The sequence below is a fragment of the Nymphalis io genome, chromosome 2 (genome assembly GCF_905147045.1).
Source record: "Nymphalis io chromosome 2, ilAglIoxx1.1, whole genome shotgun sequence".
NCBI classification, from domain to species: Eukaryota; Metazoa; Arthropoda; class Insecta; order Lepidoptera; family Nymphalidae; genus Nymphalis; species Nymphalis io.
In genome coordinates this window covers 8473710-8496544 of record NC_065889.1, presented here as the reverse complement: position 1 = coordinate 8496544, position 22835 = coordinate 8473710, and the positions used below count along the sequence as shown (strand labels likewise).

Here is a 22835-nt window from a genome sequence, read left to right as displayed (position 1 = left end):
CATACGACACTCTCGCTAGGTTGGTTTTTGTTTGAATGGATGTACTGTTTTGTTAACACAAACATAGATATTGTTTTAACAAGCTATACGCTGCGAGAATGCATTACGATATTAGATTTTCTATCTTATTCCTGCTCGTTCATTTTAAATGGCGTATACTTGGTGGTACAGCTTTATGCTCGTTTGGGTAAGTAGGTATAGGACACAACATTTTAGTTTCCAAAGCACATTGTCGTTTTATGGGATGGCTATTATTTCTTTAAGCACCAGCCTATGGGCGATGGTGATCATTTACCATCAGGGGGCCTATTTGTCGGAGCGCATACTTATTTTCAAAAAAAAGTCGCAAGCACTGCAACAACGCAATCATTTTAAATCATCCAGCAAGTATGGTGATTATGCCAGAAAATGGATGGCGGAACTGTTCAATGGCTGCTAGTAAAGTTAACTTCTGGAGTTTTTATGATATGCTTTCATTTAAGTAGTTCCTAACATGTATTTAGGACGAAAACATTTTTTAAAAGTATGTTATGTATATTATGGATTTGATCAAGGGAAATATTAAAACAATTTTATTTAATCTAAATTTTATATTTGTAAATTTATATCAATTATTAACATGATCAAATAAATATAAGGTCGAGAGTTGTTCCATACAATATATTCAATCGCAGAAGTAGGTAATCGACATGAAAGATTTATGTCAAGGTATTGAAAAATATATAGACGCAGATACTTAAGATATCTGAAAGCAGGATTGCGAAATAATGCTACAGAGGTACTAATAACTGTTATATATTTTTTCAAGACATAAATTTATTCTAAAATTAATTGAGGTATAATAATTTAGACAAATTAGTCTATTTGAGGAAGATTAACACTTCCATTAAATTTCCTTTTTAACTGCGTTACATTCGTTTTCATGAGTAGGTAGCTAATATCTCACAGTCAAGTGATGCAGATGGAACACACATAACAATTAAACAAAATAACATTTGAATTTATTTTAGTTTTATAGAGAGCTCTGAGCGCACTATTTGATAAGTTTACAAAACGTTTATATATGTGATGTACACAATCATAATATTTACGCTTCTTATTGTGTTTATTACAATATTTATACGAAACTTCATAAACAATTTAATTAAGAATTATTAACAAAAACATTTCAATATAATATCTATAATTCTAAAATCAATAATTTGGAACACATTCTGGACCTTTCGCATTAGGTACAGTATAAAATAACATTGCCTTACACTAACACGATCTCTGTAAATATACACGCTCACATTCAACATTAAGTTATAAATAATAATCTAGAAGATTAATAAATAGAATTATTAATATCACAGTAGATCAACTGCCAGCTAGTTTCTACCTTTCCTTATTCCCTTTAATTTTATGTGTTACATGATAATTAAAAATATATTTGCGTATTATTGAATTATATGCGCAATTGATAAATAATCAAAAATATATTAATCTAGATATATATAAGCTGACAGTATCGGTAAAAACTGCTGTGATATTGACAACGTGGAAATATGCCTACATATCCGTACGAAGTATAACATCAAACAATACCCTTTGATTGATCATAACATTATTCTTAAAACTAATGGTAACCATGAAACCGATGTGTCGACGATATGCTAGCATTGAGAGAAATGTGCATATCACCAAGTCAGAGGCAATGAACTAAATCTAAACGATGAACCTGTTGTTACTAGTGATCGAAAAGTACAGTAATCCAAATAAATTAAACACAACGATATATAAACAAATATTCAACAAATAAATCCCTTTAATATCATGCTGGAATGGCAGAACACCATCGCATAGTCTTAGTATAGAGAAACAGTAGTTATCATAGTTTTATAGAAACTTTTTACCAATAATATGGTCTGCCGTTAAATTAACTAATGCGCATGGTCCTCATGTCCAAATACATTTTTTACACAAAGTGCTTCTTACAGTATGAACTTCTCAGGAGACATATTTTCGTAAAATTTTATTGCCCACATAAAATTTTATTTATATTGGTGTTTTTGAAATATACATAAGCATTTTTATATTTAAATCTACACATACATGTAAGTTGGATATAATTATAACTAAATCATTATAAAATAACTACATATTTATAGCAAAGGGTGAAATGAAATAATATTGCCATAATTCCATATAATATGCAACCTACATAACCTATTTAAGTAGGTTTTATTATCATAATAATTTCGGTATACAGTTAAAACACAATTAATTGAGACCGGTACCATAAACAGTTTATCCACACTTTCTATTTATACAATGTAATTCAATTAGCTATTCTAAAATGGCGAATTATATTGCTAAACTTACTCCCGTCAATATAAAGGTACGTTAGAACACTGATAAGGACAAGAATATAGTCAGAAATATTTATACTGTAAATTGAAAAGATAAACCATTTTATAAACTTGAGATTATTTTAGCAATGGCATACAGGATTACAAAACATGAAATATAAAATAAATGGATAATGGTTTTTAGGAGTTGTTTTAAATGTTAATGATAGGACCAAAATTCAGGCTCGCAATATTCGGAAATTACTATGTCCATGTTATATACTATAAAACGGACAAAACCATATCGAAATTTGTAGCAAATTTGTAAATACATCTCATTTTGTATTTGATAAAAAGGTAATACGCTAAGTACAATATTGGATTTACAATTGTAATAAAATAATAATTATCTATAACTTAAACTAAAATTGTTTAATATAGACGGATGCAAAATCAAGTGATAAATATACTTCTTAGCACATCGTAAACAAAATTAATTTACTTAGAAATAATTTAAATACACTCTTTTATGTAATAAAAAACCATAGACACGCAATCCAGTTCAAAGCTAAAACATTACGAAATATAGACTTAGATGGGACTAGGGCTCGTCACCCTAACACTGAAATAAGAATATTTAGTGTAGGAGAGTCCTACACTTTACACGCTACTTTCTGTGATGAATAATTTTATTTACCTACTATTATCGCCGCTACTTGTTTTACTAGATTTCTGTATCAGCGTGTATCATGTTTTATTATACAAAACAACTTGTTAACACATGACGTGAAGTATCGAAACGGGATAACATTTCAGTGTAATTATGCGTTCTTTGTACTGACGTGATAGTATAAGTATTTTTTTTATTATTATGACTTTGGTGTTGAGTGTATACAATATTGAGCAAAATTTTGGCTAAATAAATTAATAGGTACGTAAATTTATTTACACATAGCTTAGAAAATAAAATAAAATTGTCTTTATCTAAATTAATTAAAAATACTTTTCTTATTTATTTAGAAACAAAATAGAACTAATATATATTTTATGTACATACGTCTAATAGCTTCAAAATAAATTGAGATCTGCATTTTAAATAACCAAGCAATTATATTCAGCACCACTTGGTGTAGGGATTTTAAATAATTATTTGTTAAATAAATTTTTGATAAAGTTGGAGATTAGAACTATATATTATGAAAAATTAAAATCACTTAAGTATGTATAGTTTTTTAATCTAGTAGCCTTTCTATGAGTTATGCCGATCATCACTGTATTCGAAAAAGAAGGTAAATAAGATTCGATAAATAAGAGTTCTGATACAAATGTTGAGTAAAATGCAAGAGCAAATTTGGATCAACAAATACAAAAGAATTTAAAAAAAGGCGTGATTTGTGGAAACTCTTGATTATTTCGTTAAAATTTAGTATCAGTAAAATGAATTTACCTCTTTGTAGGTAATTCAATTTCATTGTACTTAAAATTATTAAATACTACATTATGACTTCAACTTAAAATATCATTAATAATAATTATTATTACACTTAAAACGCAATTACAACTATATCCTTACAATATGGCAGTTGTCAAATCGCTAGCTGAGTTGTTGCCTTATTCTAAAGTGATCATTTGGTTTCATGAGCGCGGAGTTTCGTCAAATTAAAATTCTGATGTCATTGCTAACAACGACATTTAGATGATTTATTATCACAACCATTATTGCAATGAATTACTATTATACATAATATATGTATTTGGTAATATATGCAGGTACACCTTGTTTATATATATGTTACAATGCAAGAAAAGTTGAACAAAGTTAAAAATTACTATATATTTATACGTATTACGTTTTTACTTTTTGTTTTTGAAGTTTAGGATTGGCAAGAAAAAACGGAATTGTGCAAAGTGAATTATTCAGGCAATTTAACGTATTATCCAAGACCGATTTGTAATTTCTTAAATGGTGGTGCGCGTCTGAGCTGAGTTGAGATTTAGTTATGGATTAGTTTAATGATAAATAGACGGATTGCCTTCTACGTTTTAGGTTCTTTTCATTGACAAGGACGGTTTTGCACACATGGTCGATCTTTTGTATCTAGTTTTAACGAATTTGTATTTGACACAGGAATTGTTTTGCTAAGGATGTTTTTATTGATGATGATTGCTGATGTCACACATCGGCCAATGGACATGACATATTATTGTAGCGATCAAGTGTTTGCGCAAACTAACATGAGTGCTTTCTAATACTTCCCTAAAAGAGTTCAGGCGTCAGACCAATTAGCCTTATACGCTAGCCACGAGGTAAAACAGGCAGTAAGGTTTATATTATATTGATTAGTAGAGTGATAATGTACCTAATGTGAAAAAAATAAGCATTTTATTATACATAATTAGCGACTGCAAATTTGTAAATATGTATATTTTACAGAAAATTTCCGTAAATTTTATTAAAAGAAAGTTTTAGATTTTTTTTGTGTATTATAAATAGTATCCTGCTGCGATTAGAATTGTAATAAAAACTATTTTTAAGTGTACTACATTATAATCAAATTATAATCAATAAATTTCAGTAGCTTAGCATTTGACTTTGTGTTTATTCTTTGCAATTAATTCAGATCTGAATTTATAAAGCAATGCGATATGTATACTTTTTTAAATTTAAAAATCTCTGTAGGTATTATTATGAAATAATTTGTGATATAAATAGTTTATATTTTATATCGTCAAGAGAAAATATTTCGATTAAAGTCTGTAAGGTTACGAAAAATAGCCATTTCAGAATCCTAATGGATATAAAATCTTTCACAATAAACATTTGAACTAATAATGTTATTAATTGGCACAAACGAATCTATTCTCGCAATGATGTTAACCTTATAGTTTTCACACCATTTAAATTTTAGGTTTTATTTGCAATGGGACTTTGAAATACCGCGCTATAATGTTTATGTTACGATATTAATAGATACCTATAGTAATTATGATCTGTTATGTTAAAGAACAATATAAAGTGATAACTATTTCGTACAAAATATTCAGCTTCACGATCACATTAAGTAACAGTAAACAGCAATATCACTTTAATTTATGTACATATCCGAAAATTACTTATAATTTATAGAATATATTAAATATAATTCTCAATATCTATTTACAAATATAATTATATAATAATACTTAACAAATAATATTGCATCTCGCAATCGCCTTTACTTACTTATCTTGTCTTGTTTTCTTATTTTATCACATTTTTTGTCTTCGAGATGGAACTCCGAGTGATCTGAAATCTGATATCATTTTTTTTTTTTCGATCATGCTCTGGAGCAGCGATTTAGCCATTTTCGATATATTTTTTTTATAAAATATGCGTACACGTTACGGGGCGTCATTGCTTTTAGTTGGTATTTATGATTTAACTTAGAATACAACATTGTATAGGTATCACAACTTCTTGTTCTGTTTCTCGTTAGTTGCGTAGACAATCACGATATTGAACTTCACCTGAGTGAAGTCACCCTCTCGTTTAAACACTTTTCAAATTGTCATAGCCTAGACATAGGTATGCAGTATTTTACATACATAACCTGCATTCACAGATCGTAACACCGGCAATGATAGCGCAGATAAACGGCGCACGCGCACTCAGGACACATTGAGTATTGTCTCCTTGTTCAGATAGGACCAACAATATATACGATACAGATATGTTCATAAAAATTTAACTCTAAATTTGTGTAGTCTTTTAGTCGAATCTGAGATAACTTACGGCGCTAGTTCATATTACTATATGTTTTATTCATTATTTTATATTAATTCAGTCAAAACATATAATTAGTGATAACCATCACTGAAGTTTATTGCGACTGGAATGCTTTTTAACCGAGTCGACTTAGTATAGCGCATGGCTGCGCAGTAAGAGCGAAAGCAGCGTGAAAACATTGTTACTCCCTGACTGTAGGCTGAAGGTACTTAACAAAAGCACTTTTGAAGACGTGGACGGATTCACTGACTTCACTGTTATACTTGATAATTCACTTACGAAACCCTCAATAAATTCTTATTGCTCATTTTATGGATAAACGCTTCGTGTTTGAAGTAGTGTTAGATGGTTCATTTTATTTAGTTAATAGAAAATATCATTCTCAAATGGGTTTAAAAATGGATATAAGAATATGTATTGAAATGTATTATTGTATCTTATTTTTTCATTAAGGATTTTTTAATGACACTATTTCGTGTTTTGGTCCAATATCAATATAAATAAGTTAAAGTCGATTAGTAAACAGAGATAATTTTAACTTAAAAATATAAGACACGTTCGTTTGATATAACAATGGTTTTCACACTGCTATGCATTATTTCAGTCTAACCTTAACTATATCCTTAAACCTAATATTCACAGTCTCCGACCGAGAGCAACACACAGATTTCGTATGCGTGTCGCAGTAAAGGCAAATCTACTGCGCTACAAAAATACGTGGGCAATGTCCATTTATTTTGCAGTCAAAATACGAGTCACATTCTTCGAGAAAAAATATGTCTCCCTTAAACATTATAATATATTTACTCCGTATAAGTTTATATTAAATAAAAAACTCAATATATTTCCTTTGCTTAGTCTATATCATCACGTCCCGCACACGGAATAGTCTCACCCATGAGAAATACTTAATATCTTCATACGACTCCGAGGCAGTGAATGTTGCTTATTTTGTAATGAAACGTTTGGAACCTTTCACGACACAAACGTTAGTTTGTCATCATAGCACGCGTAGAGGCGAGCGAGCGGCGCAAACGCTAATCGCCAAAGCGTGTACACGCTTTCTTCCATTTGCATTGAGTACACCAGAGGTCACGTTGGTCCATACCGTAAACCTTGCGGCACTTTTTGTTGTCCGAGCGAGGACGTCTGCCAGGGCTGCCTGGTGAGCTGCTAACTCCGGAGATCTTTAAGTGTTTCTGAAATATTATTCGATTATAAATGTCGATATTTATAATCATCGAATCATCTATAAGATTACGTGTTTTATAGACCGTCTCGTCTAGCGGATAAAGCACGTAATTTGTGTTTATAATTCATCTTATGCGCCGCGTTGAAGGAAACACCTGCATGTGGCAGATGAAATATTACCACACATTAAATATATGGGCTGTTACAAATATTTTGCTTTATATACCGATACTACATTATGAAAAATGATTTTTTATATATACACTATTTTTACTACACACTTACCGGTGAGTGTGAGCTTGACCAGGAATGCGTTACAGGAATGCTTATGGGTCTCGCTGATCCGTTCTGCATCGTTGACAATAGTCCTTGCCTAAAACAAGATTGTTTTTATAATAACATATTAACCATTATATGTTATTTGTTTTTTGCGTATAGGTTTAGTATTGTATAAATCGCTTTGGGCATAATAATAAAAAAAGATTATTATATTCTAAAGTCTAGATAACCTTTCGTACAGACAAAGAACAGTAATTTAGCTCTATTTGTATTCATGGCATGTTAAAAATGGGCTAAGGTCTTGATGTAGTGGGCGCACCTGTAGGATCCGACGAGCTGTCGCTGGTAGTCGGGATCTTCGTGTGGCGGCCGGCACATGTCTCGGTGGGAGAGTGTGGGCGGCGGTGCGGGTGCAGCCACTTCATTGTAGTAAAATTCTTCTTCATGATCGCTCTCGCCTTCTTTCTTTGGCCTAAAATGAATATTAGTTAATTAAAAATAGCAATTGGAAACACACGAAAAACTAACATGTCAATATAAATTATATAATTCCATTTTTTTTAATCCATACCACACGTGCTTAAGCAGAATGACAGATGAATATTCAAAATGTAATGGCCTTAGCATTGGAAATAGCTTATTTATAATTCGAGACGTCATAATAGTTACTGATTTTTTTAAACGAGTAGATTATTAGTAGTTGTAGATTCAATTCATATAAAATCTCGCCTGCCATCTTAATCAAGTAATTACATAGTATTCAATATAAGTATAGATGTAAAAGTTATTAAGGAAATCTTTCCCAGTTTTAAAGCCAGGGTCGAGAATGTATTAAAAGAACTACTTATAGATGTTATCGGTATTAAAACTGTAGCAGCAGGGCAGTGTTATGTAAGAAGGCGCGCAGTGACCTTGTGCGTAACAAGCTTGAGAGAGCTAGGCATGTAGCGGGCAACCTTGTCGCGAAGCCTCGATGCTTCCGGGTCAGTAAGGGCCGGCCTTTCAACATCGCATATTATACCTTCAGTTTTGGCAGCACCCATAAATGGCTATTTATCTGATATTTATTCTATTTTGAATCATTTAAAATTTCATTGACTTTTTAAGATCTAATCCAATAAACATGACTTAACTAACGAAAAGACAATATTAACAGATAAACCGAATTTTTACAATGATGAAATATTTTTGAAATATACAATTCATATTTTACTGAAGTATTGATTTAAATCAGAACGTTAGATGTAATGTATTATGTAAGAACAATCTGCTAAATGCAAATTGTGTTGGCAACTGTTAGTGCCTGTATGCAATGCACGAGTATGCATTAGTTACTTGAAGTTTAAAGTTCAAGGTTATCACTGAGATAATATATATCAATAACTGTATAAGTGCAGGATTGAATGACTTCATACCCTAAATGGGTTTGTCTGATGTGCGCTTCGATGGAGGAACACGTGTTGGTGATATAGCCGCAACCTCTCCAAGTGCATTCGAATACAACGCTATTGATCTGAAACAAAAAAATCATATATCATATATTTAAAGATTATGATTAAAATTATACATTCATGTAAAATTTTTTCAATTGAAATCGTAAATTTTATTTTCAATATTGCTGTATTATACTAATATGATAGTTGTAAATAGAAAGTAGAGCATACTGTAGAATAATTTAATCTAATTTATAACTTTTCAAAACTTATATCGTTAAGAAAATTTGGTGTTCTATCTATTTTAAAGGATAAAAATTCATGTAGCATTCTGACGATTATTATGGAAATTATATATAATAGAAGAAACAGTGTTAAATTGAGCTTATAAAATATCGCGCGGAAACGGCTCTAGGTCGCGGCCTTGTCGATGTCGCAACGCCGCACTCCCTACGCTGTGTGCAGCGCTGGCCGTCGGCAGCCACACCCGACCGATATCGCGACTAACACAAGTCCTAACGATGCATGTCATAAATGTCAAAATGAACTAAATTTTAGTCTCTTTTATAAATGTAATTTTAAATGCTATTTTACTTTCGTATTTCCATAAATTCGATTTTATATGTCATAAAATCGCTGCAGTATAAATCTCAGAACCTTTCTATAAAACATTGGCAATGAATTTATGATACATTGACATTTAATGTAACGTCACCTACGAGACTGCATACGAGTAGCTGTAGGCTAGTACAAAGCGAAAACAATTACCCAGTGTACAGGTCTGGTGTCAGTACACGGGGCTGTATAGCAACGTGATTTGCGAGGTGAGTAATAAATATAATTTATGACTGAAGAGTTAAGAACATTGTTTAATGATAGCGACACGAGGCAAGAGCGTAGATACTAGCACACTTTGCCAAAGATTTCAGATGCGACCTTCGATTCAATGCCACTTGTAATCGACCAGTTCAAACTTGTTGCAATGCAAACAGATGCTTCTCTTCAAAAATTTTGTGATTACATTGGTTTTAGTAAAACAATTCTTTGTGTAATTGAATTATTGGTAAATAAGCTACATCTTAAAAAAACGGCTCCTGATAATATAACTACATGGAATTTATTGATGTAGTTAGCGATATTGCAGAAGCACCTTTGTGTCAGGGACGCGAAATTAGGGTGCTCGTGCGGAGTGGCACCGTCGCCCCACGCCGGGGAACTGAGGCTATATCAAGTGCATTTAGAACTAGGTCAGGTCAGGGGAGGGAGGCGGTCTGCGGGGCCTCCATCTAGGTCGCAACACCACGGCCAAGGGTGTTCTATGAAGGTTGCAACTCCTTTGTTTCTTTTTAATTTTTTAAATAATAGTATAGTTCTAATTATTTCTAAGCCTGTATCATATCGGAGATAAAAATTTATATTACGTATTAAATAATAGATTCAACAACTACTTTTTATCCAACAACTTCATTTGGAATGGTCAGTTAATAATAAAAAATAAGGGCCAAATATAAAATAGTTCTTATTATTATTATAACTCATATGTAAGTCTTATGCAAACCTTGTTTATAATAAGTCATTGTATTACGCAATACAAAGAGATGCTTGTATAAATGTGCCGAAGTTTAATAAATTTTAGGCACAGCCTATCGATTTTAAAAAACTTTAATGTATAAATGTTGATTAAAAGTATACCATTACTTCAGCCTTACACGTTTAACGTAAGTGAAGTTTTTCTGAGCATCATAATTTAGCTTAAGCGGTATATTATTAACGCAACATAATACTATTTGTTTCTTTTGATATAGGGTTTTCAATATAAGCAGATTTTGAAGCATAATGTCCCGACATCACGTATAAGCATAGCCTAATATTTCAGCTGAATGATTCATCTTCCCCTCGCAATAAGAGGGTGGGAGAGTCGAGGGCCCGTCCCTCGCTGCACCACTGACCTAGTTTAGGCCCTCGATATTACAGCGAGCATTTAACTAGGTCCCGCGACCCGAGTTTACTAAATGATCTGAAATTAACGATTCGAAACGATCTGAAACCTACTTATATTTTTTTTAAATAATAATTATCTCTTACTGAATATTGTGTGCTTCTACGAATATTTGATTTGAGGCATTTCATAAAAGCTCTTGAATAATTTATTTGTTAGTGTGATAAATAAAACAACACTTATAAGATTATTAATCTTATATCGCATTCGAGATCATCTTCAATCTACTTTTGCAACCTGCAGTCATACACTTATAAATACTTTTATCTCGTAATGGCGGTCCCTGACTATCGCAATAGTGTGCCGTGAGTACACGTTACACGTGCCGGAACATTTCATTGTGTGCAGTGAAGTGCAGTTGGATGTAGTACAGAAGCTATAATATGTTTATTTAGCGACGATATAGTGTATGTGGCAGTTGGCCGAGATGCAAACACAAGGCAACGCAGACTGTCATTTTATCTTGCCGTAATTAGAACGCTTATATAGGTTAAGTCTTTTGTTTATTTTATAGCTTCAAGTAAAGTGATTGTAAATATATATATATATATATTTACAATCACTTTACTTGAAGCTCGTTTTTTACCTTATTTGCAAATTTTATCGCGCACTGAATTATAATGTTATATTTATTTAGTAGGTAATTGTTAGTTATGTTAGTATGTTAAAAAGAGGTGGTGTGGGATTGATTCACGTGTCTGGGGGGAGTAAAACTTCAGAAGGTCGTGGCCAAAGGGTGGTTCGCAACAGACTTTATTATTGCCTTCAAAGTTTATCTTAGATTTGCAGCGCTTTGAGTGTAAAAAACAAGGTTTTTTAATTAAAAAAAAAACATAATTCTTTAAAAGAGAATTTTATTACAGTAAAAATAAGTTATATTCTTCATTTATTTAACCGAAACAATTTAACAACGGGACCTTCCATAATCAAAGTTATTGCGTTTTGTAACATAGATAGTCGAAATAATATTATAGGATTTTGCATGAAGGTTTACATTTGTTTAATAGCTCGTATGTAATGCGATCCGGCACTAACTGCCGGTTTGTTATTGCGCCGTCTCTTTCTTCGGCGAAACGAGATGACTTATTGATTTGTTTTCATTGCATCTCTTTTTAACTCGATAATACACGTAAGTCTATTTCATTTTAGTGACCTTCTACTTATTTATTTTAACACAACACAGCTAGATAAGTTGTTTTGGTGTCATCCCACTCTATTTGTTGAGCGTGAAAAAGACGTCAATATTTTTGATGACGGCGATGGTGGCGTAGCGAACTTAACTCTACTGTGATCTTCTGTAATTTTGTGTAAATATCCAGAAATTTAAAATATAATCATTTAAGTTGCCCAGTAAAATGTACCTAAATATACCATGGATATATAAGTGGCAGATATTATTTATATTAATATTATATTGGTTTGAGTAAGTTGCTAAACTGATTTGATTACATTGAAAACGTGTTTTAAAGAACAATATTTGAACGTACAGTGATTTAAAGGCAAATAAACACGTTTCATAAGAAAAGGCAACGCGACCCGCGTAAAAAATTTGGTCACGTTTCACGTGGCTAGTCCGCACCTCGAGTTAAAAACACGCTTTGTGAACTAGCTGTGCCTTTTTTAATGTTTACAAACAAACCTTTTATTCCTAAGTTTGTTTAAGAAAATGAAAACGATTAATGAAATAACCGTAATAAATTAATGAAGGCAAATCGAGATTCTGTGTCTCTAACTGCAGTGAACGGACGTCACATTTATATTCATCTTTTTTTTACAGTAGTTATAAAAATTACAATATTTATTATTAACTAAAATACTAGGGGGACTAAAGCGACTATTGTTTTTATATTTTACAAAAAACAAAATAATACATTTTCAACTTTGTACGGTATGGAGCGAGACAACATTATACCTGGATAGTAGTAGGCTATGAACATCGAATGCTCCTTACAGCGCACCCCATGATGACAAGGGGGCTACGAGCGCTAGAGGTCACTGAACCGAGTTGTTACTATGTAACTATTATAAATAACCCTTATTTCGGTCATCAACAAACACACATATTTATTAATCTTGTGTGGATTATATATGATTTTGAGTGCAACGTTAAATTTTCAAGATTATTTAGACTAAACACATTTAAAAAGTTTTTAATTTTCATTTCTTATATTAATCGCTTCAACGTTATATATCGATTTTAAATAAATCAGTATTTGCGCATTATAGTGAAAAGTGTAATTCAAATTATGTGTGGTGCTAGTCACACGTTCATAGAGGCCTACAGGTGGCGTGGATGCATTGAACTCGGCCAAAACAATCCCCGCGCACCCTTCGTTCTCTCTCTCATCACTTTTTTACCCAATCCGACGACCACGTACAAAGAAAATAGTATGAAAATACCTGGTGGCAAGAAACCCTATGCGTACGTTTGCATCTTCACGGTACTATGTACCCTATGCTCCTACTACGTATATAATGCGAAACAAATTACAGAAATATTATTTAAGAAATCTACGAAATATTTAATTTGATTTTAGTATAGAAAAATACAGAAACATGCATGGAACGTACCAGAAATAAAATCTCAGTCTGTAGATATTATTTGGATTTTTTAACAGAATATTTAACTAGTTATAGTGATATTATATTAATAAGAAATAATTTTGTTGTCCAGAACTACTACGTTTCAGTTCTTCATAATAAAATAAGAACTTGTCAAATAATTTGATGTAAAAATTATGTCATCAAAATTAGAGCTAAATAATTTAACAACTTTAATAAATTTATAAATGTCTGTAATTAATACAAAGGATTTATCATTTACCTTATTGTCTCCTTTATACTTCGTGTAGTTATGTTGACACATTTGAACAGTTGTAAATTGTTAAGTTAACAAGAAATAAAAACAATTTCACGAAACAAATAATCGAGTTATGAAAGATAAAAAAGGGTATGAATTGTTGCATCTATACGGTGACAAAAGACTATGCTATGAGTCACAGTTCCTTGCATTGGTCCGGTATGATGGTGAGGACTAAGCAGTAATGATGAATCAGCCACTAGGGCAGCCGCAAATCGTTGTGGAGACGCCTCGCTGGTCACCGACCTCGACTGGTTCTGACTTGTTACAATTTCACTTTTTCCTCCACCGACACACGCAGAAACTCTTCTAACAACTCTGATGTACTTAGCCGCAATTATTTATAATTAAAAAGTAATAAAATCTTCCTCATAATAGCGTTCCTCAATCTGGCTCGATTAACTATTTTGCAAATTTCGAATTGGAGTCGACATTTGGCAAATCGTCAATCGAATAAAACTACACAATTTATTACATGTGTAAATGTTTAAAATCCATAGCTACAAATTTGTTGTTGTATAAAGTTTATTTTACTTGTAAAATGGGAAGTTTGTTGAACCCACAGGACCACTCATTATCGCGTCTAACGAACTCGCCGCGCCATTGTTCCCGTCCGCGCCGGTGATATTCGCCGCCGACCGCTGTATATAGGTAGTATCGCATTCACTAAATATCCTTTGTCAATTTAACAATTGTTCATCAATAACTTCTTAGAATGAGGTCCAGTATAGTAGTAGTAGTATTAAAAAAAATCATATAACTGTATGAGAATTGCAAAGTTATTATAAATAATAATAATTGTTATATAGCATTGTCATTAATAATGTATTAGAGAAGCATTATGATTTTAAAATCTATTATTATTCTCGCCCAATACAAAGGTATGTTAATTGTTTGGAGAAAAGTAGCGTTCAAGTTTTTAGAATGATGTCATCGTAACCGTAATCCCCGAAGTTACACGGATCGTCCGTCGAAGTAAAGCATTCGGAACGGATTCATTTGAAGTGAGCAGCGAGTGATCCTTCGAGATGTAAAGTGTAAACATTTGAACTGTCAAGAACGGGCAGTGCCCCGGCATCGGAGTCAATGCCCCGTCGATGCCGGTTAAAAAAACGCATTGACTCCACCTATCTGCCGACACTGCCTCAAGACTTGCATTCATGTTGAGAAAAAAGAGCTGCCAATCTAATTTTACACTCGACTACATTAAATTTTTTATGATATCACCGGGATTTGTAATTGTAGGAATGTTTGTTGTATGTTATATTATAATAAGACGTTGATATAAAAAACTGTTTCATCATATTTGCTTTTACTCGTATTAGAATATTCTAATACGAGTAAAAGGGTTTCGCATATATATGCACATTGAAATATTATTACAAAAGGATTATAAGCAACAAAGGCATTAATTATTTAATTACCCTCAATGTCGTGTCGCACGCAAGTTAAACACTTCCTTTACTCTTATTAATTGTGCAAGCTAGTATAAATAATTCGCTAACGTGATCAATGACCATATTATAGTCAATGTGACCGAAACTTTAGATTTTATTTTATCGTCCTCTGGTCAATGCCTGCTAGTGCGGTGTTTTTGACCGAACCAAGGTCGTCGGGTAGGGTGTGTGAACTTAATAAAGCCCACACACAAAAAACCATGCTCTTAAATATGTACCGTGTACCTTATTTTTGAAGACATATGCACATCGATATGAAGGATCGTATACCACGAAAACGATAATGTATCAAGCTACCGATATGCACAGGGTTATTAGAACGAGGGAGTCGTGTGGTGTGTCGGGCGATGACCTGAAGAGCGAGACGGAACGACAACAAAACTGAAGTTCGCCCGCAATAAAGCGACATATTTTACCCATTAATATGGGACGCTTAAGGCGATATTTTTAGGTATTTATAACATTAATAATTTGTTATTTTTTAATTAATTCGCGATATCAACAAGTAACTTCTTTAGTAAGCATTAAATATTCAAATATTGGCCCGTATTTAAACAGTTTATCTATCATTGCTTAGTAGCGCCGACACAAAGGACTCTGGTGCCTAATGCAATCGCTGTATCTAGGTCGCTCGTATGGATGTAACCTATATTCGATGTTGCACAACGTGATCCCACAATACTTGAATAAGCTATTACAACTGCCGTTTTAGTTGCTCATTCGATCAATAATTTATCGAAATATTTTGTCATTCATTTGTTATATAAAGTTTTCTTTTATTATTTCAAAATAAAAATTAATAAATGCTTTATTATTATGTAATATCTAATTATTTCTTTTATGAAAGTAAATATAATTAATATTTTTTTAAGAGATCGGCACTGGAACTATTATGTAGAGTTAGCGGTATGTTAATTATGTTATCAGGTTAAACGTTGGTAAAGTTTTTTTTAAATATTGAGGAGCATTAAATGTGTGCGACCCACAAAATTGGCCTACTTTGATACTGTATCGTTCGTGTCTTACGTTCCTTTTTATTGGGTTCATTGTTAAGCTTTTTATAAGAAAAACAATTTAAATAAACTAAATAATGAAACAGGTTTTCTACATTTACAATTGTAATAAGAAATCTCTATTTTATTAATTCTGTATTTTAATATTAGGCACACGCAGATTGCTCTATATATAGTTGTTAATATTTTTTCCGTAGTATTTTAAAAGTCTATTGTTATATAATAACTTATTAATTATATTGCGTGTGATATGTGAATAAATTGCGTAAGCGATCGTATCGTAAACCTCGAAAGTTAGTTTTTTAATACTAGGGTTAAAGAGCAACGAAGTAGAGCCCTTTATATTTCCTATATAATAATATTCTGATAGTAAACTAGGGTCACTGAATGTCCGTCGTTCGAAGGTTAGGTAGCGTAACGGTATTCAATTTATGCGGACAACTTATCTAGTAACGGAATTGTAAAGAATTTTGATCAAATGTCATTAAACCACTTATAATTCGTTTAATAAGCCCGATAGCCTTTAGTTCCTATATTAATTACTGTCATTTTTGGAATAAATTTTCTCGATTACGAATCTTGTTTTAAACCAATCGAACGAGTAACCTTTGCATTGGCTTTAAATACGAATTTTAAGGCGTAAGCGGCCTAGTCAGCTATAATATGGAGGTTGACACAGTAAAGGAAGGTCAAAGTACAATCAAACATACAAGTAATCAGGCAGCGGGTGTGCATACGTACAAACCGTAGATGGCGTTACATACGTGTGCGTCTGCGCCTGTATCCGCGCTCGCGCTTCACGACCAGTTTCTCGCCTGCCATTTACACTCCTAACTGTTTACTGAGCGGGGAATGATCTGCGTGCTTCTAGTACCGCAATGTCTTCCGTGTTTTAAATATAGACCGCGAAGGCCGTGGCTTTATTCGCTTGTTTTGAAATACGCCAGCATCGCCACGCAATATACAACAAGCCTTGAAACTAATACGATCAACGACAAAAACATTTTTTTTGTGCAAATAACGTAGATAACGGAATCTTTGGTCGGTGACGAAATCTAACGTAAAAATTAAGTTTACTACGAGATTAGACGCGCATCACGGTTAAATATCGATCTGAGAACAATGGAAATAGTTATATAATATTTCCTTTTAATTTCGATCTCGAATTAACAAATCTTCACTATATAAGTACATAAACAAAATACGAATATATATTTGACCTCAAACTGATACAAAAAACAAGTTTTTTGTGACAGAACAACCTGTGATTGAAAGGAGGCAAACAATTAATAAATATATTTAATTTTTCGCATACATTATAGGTAGGTACGCGGAACTCGGTTTTGTTTTTCCTGTAATATATTTATTTATTTAGATTTAACTTAATGAATAAATTTTCAGTTTCGACGATTCACAAACTTGAGCAGTAACTTTAGTGACCTTTAATGATGATATTATATAAACATATGCTAAACGTAACTCTCTGTGTGACCGTTTTAATCAAAGTTTTATAAAAATTCAAATAACTCTATACTTATAGATCATTTATATTTTTTATTATTTGATAAGAATGCCTATTATAATGAATTGCCATTATGTATGGGCGAATAAACCTAAATTAATATAAATGTAAATTACAAATGTACTGTGGGCAAGTATTATTATTGGTTTCGGTTATAACTTATTGAAATGCAAATTTTCAAGGCCCCTAGAAGATCTAATACAGTCTGCAGTATTCTTAAGATGTTTCCAACGTCACGAAGAACGCGCGTGTTGCATCTCTACTCACGTGAGCGTTGCTGTGACAGCAAAACGCCCTTGTTTCGAATACCACAGCTTTATCATTTATTTTTATCAAGAATTTAGACATATTGCAGATACAGCACAAAGATACGGGTTATATATTATTACATATATTACGTAACGTATAAGTAAATTTCAAGTTTGAATCATAACAAAAAGATTTGAGAAAAGTAAAATTTTTGTCGCCCTGATATAAAAATTAATTAGCCTTTTCATAAAATATCAAAATTCTTCTTTATAAAGAATAAAAACCGGTCATATAAAGAAACTGAACAATTTTGAAGTATCTATCACAAACGATTTTAATTATTATCTCCACGAGGCCCTGATATGGCCCTGAGCTAATGAGGAAGTTATTCGTGTCTCTCTCGATAACAATAGGCTTATTTTATCAACGTACGGCGATAATACGACCTTCAATGAAATACAATACTGACGACATCATCGTCATCTTAAATCTACTCGACGAATTGTTACTTTGGAAAGAGTCTGATGCAAATAAATTAAATTAGAATATATAGTCAACATATATATGTATAATATAAAAGAAAAAATACTTCGTACAGAGCTACTTTTATGTTACTATAATAATAAATAACATATAAAATTCCTATGTATAATATAATGATTAAAATTGCATAAAGATTCGACTTCACAAATTCGAGTGATTGAACATAATATTTATAATTGACGCGTTTATTCAAATGTCTTATCGATTTTACCTATGCTTTAACAATGGAATTATTTCCGCACGTTATCTTTTAAAATATAATAAAGTACCTATACGATATTTATTTTTATCCATCGAATATAAATATCCTTTTTAGATTAGAGAGTTTTTAAAACAATTCCTCTTAGATTCTTATATGAAAATTAAAGATTAATTTTGTTCGTATTCTTTTATATCGTTTGTATTCAAGTTTCGTTCAAATTATTAAAATAGCTGGTGCACGATAGGTATCGGATATTTTTTACGTTTAAAAATCGAAAAAATAATTGCATTGTTTGCCGGTTAATTACAAAATTAAACAACATTCTTAAATATGTGTTATGTTTATTAATTATTAAATAAAATAGTATTATCGAAGTTCAATTTGTAGAATCGTGTAAAAAATACAAGCATCCTATTAGTTTCATCCGCTTTAAATTTGTATTGTACGTAGAATAATAAAAAAAATTCTAAAACCTAACAATAATAACCGAAGCAAAATAACTAAAGAAAGACGCAAATTATCTAATTATAAATATTACAATTTCTAACTATGGGTAGTTTTCTGTTCACGACATTTTTCTATTTGATTCTAATAAGGTATGACCACTTATGTGCATTGTGTGACTTCCTTGTACCTTTTGTACCCTTGTCGTGACTTCCTTGTACCTTTATGTAAATGATTTATACATTTTAGGTCAATCAAGGAAATAATTATATATAACCAATACTGTTGATACAAAATATAATAACAGGCACAAGAGACATATCATCGTAGTTCCCCAGGTTGGTGGCGCATTAGCGAAGTAAGCAATGGTTAACATTTCCTAAAATGCTAATATCTATGTGCGTTGGTTACCATCAGGTGGCCCATGCGCTCGTACCTTTTCAATAAAAACAAATAATGTAATTACGACCAATGGTTATAATCCACTGGTTTGTCAATGACCTGTGTGGAATCTATGAAGTAATCAAGTAGGCTTATAAACACATTTGAATCATACTGTTACAGGATTAAATTGAAAGTGAAGCTAAAACAGTATTATCTATTTTTAATGCATATAAAATATATTGTCGATTTTTTATGCTTCCGAGGTTGCACGTGCTCGCTGATAAAGTAATGCTTTCTTTAATAGTACAGATAGGTACTAGGTAGCTGTCTTGAGTTTTTTCGTTATTGACATTTCACAGTTACGACGTTTCCTTAAAACATATCCTTGTCACTATGTTTACGAGTACGTTACTTTTAAAAGTTAAGGTCAATTTCAATTTTTATGATGAGAATATATAAACACAAAAAATTACTTAACAGTGACAAATTGCCAATTATCTTTGAACATTTTTGAGGATGTGTGTGAAAGATAAGTTCTGCATTGATTATGCAACGAGAAGAGGCGAGCTTAGTGCGCGTGCGCTGATGCAACGCGCTCGGCTATTGTTATGATAGCTGGCACCGTCAGCACGCCAGGGGCGGAGTTACTGCTCGTGTTATCTACATAACTAGCTTTCCACGTGTCTGCTATATGCCTTAGTGACTAAACTATTGCTTGCGCAGAATTTATCTTTAATTTTAGCCGCGTAGCTAGTCTATAATGATGTTGGTTTTGAAGTAACATAATTCGAAATCTTCATTTATGCAAGTGCCATGACATTGAGTAATAATAGCTATGATGTTTCGCCAGCAAATCATTCTTGGAAAGGATAATGAAGCGGCAAGTGAGGCGGCTTGCGTCACGACCGAACGGCAGATTGTGTTTTGGGGAAGAAAGAAACCAAAGAGAAATTTTAGTTTAAAATGTTTTGTGGTATGTTAATTTGTATAATACAAAGAATATTAAAAGGTCTTATGTAGTTATGATCAAAAAATTTTTGACTCTTTAAACAACCAACCTTATAAGAGATACAGGTTTATGTCATAAAAAAGACATTACATACATGTTTGTGTTGCATGCAGAAAGCTTACAAGGCCTTGAGGGTTATAATAGTTATGTCCTTACCCAAGGTCTGCCAGTTGTCGTCACACGTACACACGCTTAAGAGATTTTGCACAGTATATGTACATATGTATAATATGACATTTGTTGTGACCTTCGTTAAAGGTAATTCTTTAATTTATGCTAGAGAAGTACCCGTCAATTTAATTATTCTTATGATTATAAAAACGGAAATTGTACACAACAACATCTATGACGACTAACGATAAAATTTAAAGGTGAATGTTGTGAGCTGTGACGTAGGTAGTTAGTTTTTTTTTGGGACGAAGCGAGGGCGGTGGGCCGTGTGGCGTAAGTGGTTCACAGGAACTGGTTCCGTCCACATGTGTCGGCCAGCGGGCAACAGGTCACCGACCCTGGGGCCGATAATCCGAGTGCTGACATCGAGGAAAGATTATACTAATTCTGCACAATAACCGGCGTTAGTCATTCGCAAAATGATGCATTATTGAATTACAAAGTTTTAGCATATTAATTTTTTGACACTAAGGCATCTAATTTTTCGTTTTTACCTATCATTTGATGAATTCGTTGTAATTGGACTCTGTTCATAAGTATTTATGTTTTAATCTTGATTGTTTATTGTTTTCTTCATACCGCTTCTCTGACGCATTTCTAAGTAATAATTTCTGTTTGCAATTGGTTATCAGAATGGATGCCAAGTGTGCTCATGTGATAATTCCACAGGCGACACCGAGTCTAGGGCAAGTTATTGTTGCACAAATAATAATTCGCTAGCATTGCTTGCCATTTGCGTAGGAGACCTAACATGCCGATAGGTATGCATATTCGATTGTTCATTCTGTTGACATTAAGTCTATCGTTCTAGTTACCTATTGAGAGTTATATACTTCAAATGAATACACGTGTTTAATAATTAATTACAATAAGAAATACAAGGTAACAAACGTATTTTTTGATAAAAAAAAAACATTATATTTAGTATTACTTTTATTTGAATAATTAAAAACGAATATATTATAAAAAATATATCTATTAATACATTCGTTTAAAAAAACACCCACATCACATAATCATACATCTTGGCCGTAATTTCAAGGTTGAACGAGGAACGTAGGCGAACCTATCTTGTACGCCAAAGAATAAGTATTGCGTATAACAACTTGCGTATGATTGATTGATTTGTCTTTATGATAATTTTTTTAATCGATTTAAACCCTAAACAATCCTAGGGATAACACAAGATATCCATCATTTAAAAAGTACAAATGTAGGAGCCGTAATGGTTCAATGATGACGACGAGTTCTAGAACACCATAATTTTGATTTCGGTCAATTTTTTTTTTTTTTATAGAATAGGAAGGTGGACGAGCATATGGGCCACCTGATGGTAAGTGGTCACCAAACGCCCTTAGACATTGGCATTGTAAGAAATGTCAACCATCGCTTATAGCCAATGCGCCACCAACCTTGGGAACTAAGATTTTATGTCCCTTGTGCCTGTAATTACACTGGCTCACTCACCCTTCAAACCGGAACACAACAATATCAAGTATTGCTGTTTTGCGGTAGAATATCTGATGAGTGGGTGGTACCTACCCAGACGGGCTTGCACAAAGCCCTACCACCAGTAAGTGTTTAAAATTCATCTAGTGCTCGGCGGTCAAGGAAATTAATATGAGAAACTATAGATGTGTTAGATGAAATTATGCCACTCTATATGTAGATCACAATAGAGCACCATGGTAGTATTGAAACATACATAGTCCAAAAGTGGAAAGAAAGCCTTGACCAGCAGAACATATGCTACTTAAGAAATTCCTGACATGATGTTGGTTACTCATAAAAACATATCTATCGCGGTAATAATAAGTTACTGTCAAAGTAAGTATACATAAATAATATAAGCGCACCCATAAATGTTCTTTGTTCCACTAAGCCTTTAGTGCGTCAGTATGTGTATAATTTACGTAATCGTTAAAGAAAGGTAGTCGATATCATGGAAGACCTGCAGCTCACTTCCTACATCTATCACTATAC

At 32.5% G+C, this 22835-nt stretch overlaps 1 protein-coding gene across 1 annotated transcript in view; it reads right to left on the bottom strand.

Moving 5' to 3' along the window:
• Positions 1-779: 779 nt before the first annotated feature.
• The window catches only part of LOC126778761 (zinc finger protein 704), a 46089-nt gene continuing 24033 nt past the window's right edge, over positions 780-22835 (bottom strand). Inside the window, exons 5-8 of the mRNA XM_050502382.1 lie at positions 8982-9079; positions 7886-8038; positions 7573-7660; positions 780-7295 (exon numbers count right to left, since the gene is read on the bottom strand). Of these exons, the coding sequence (XP_050358339.1) occupies positions 7134-7295; positions 7573-7660; positions 7886-8038; positions 8982-9079 (501 nt within the window). The 3' untranslated portion in view covers positions 780-7133. The remainder of the gene's footprint in view (positions 7296-7572; positions 7661-7885; positions 8039-8981; positions 9080-22835) is intronic.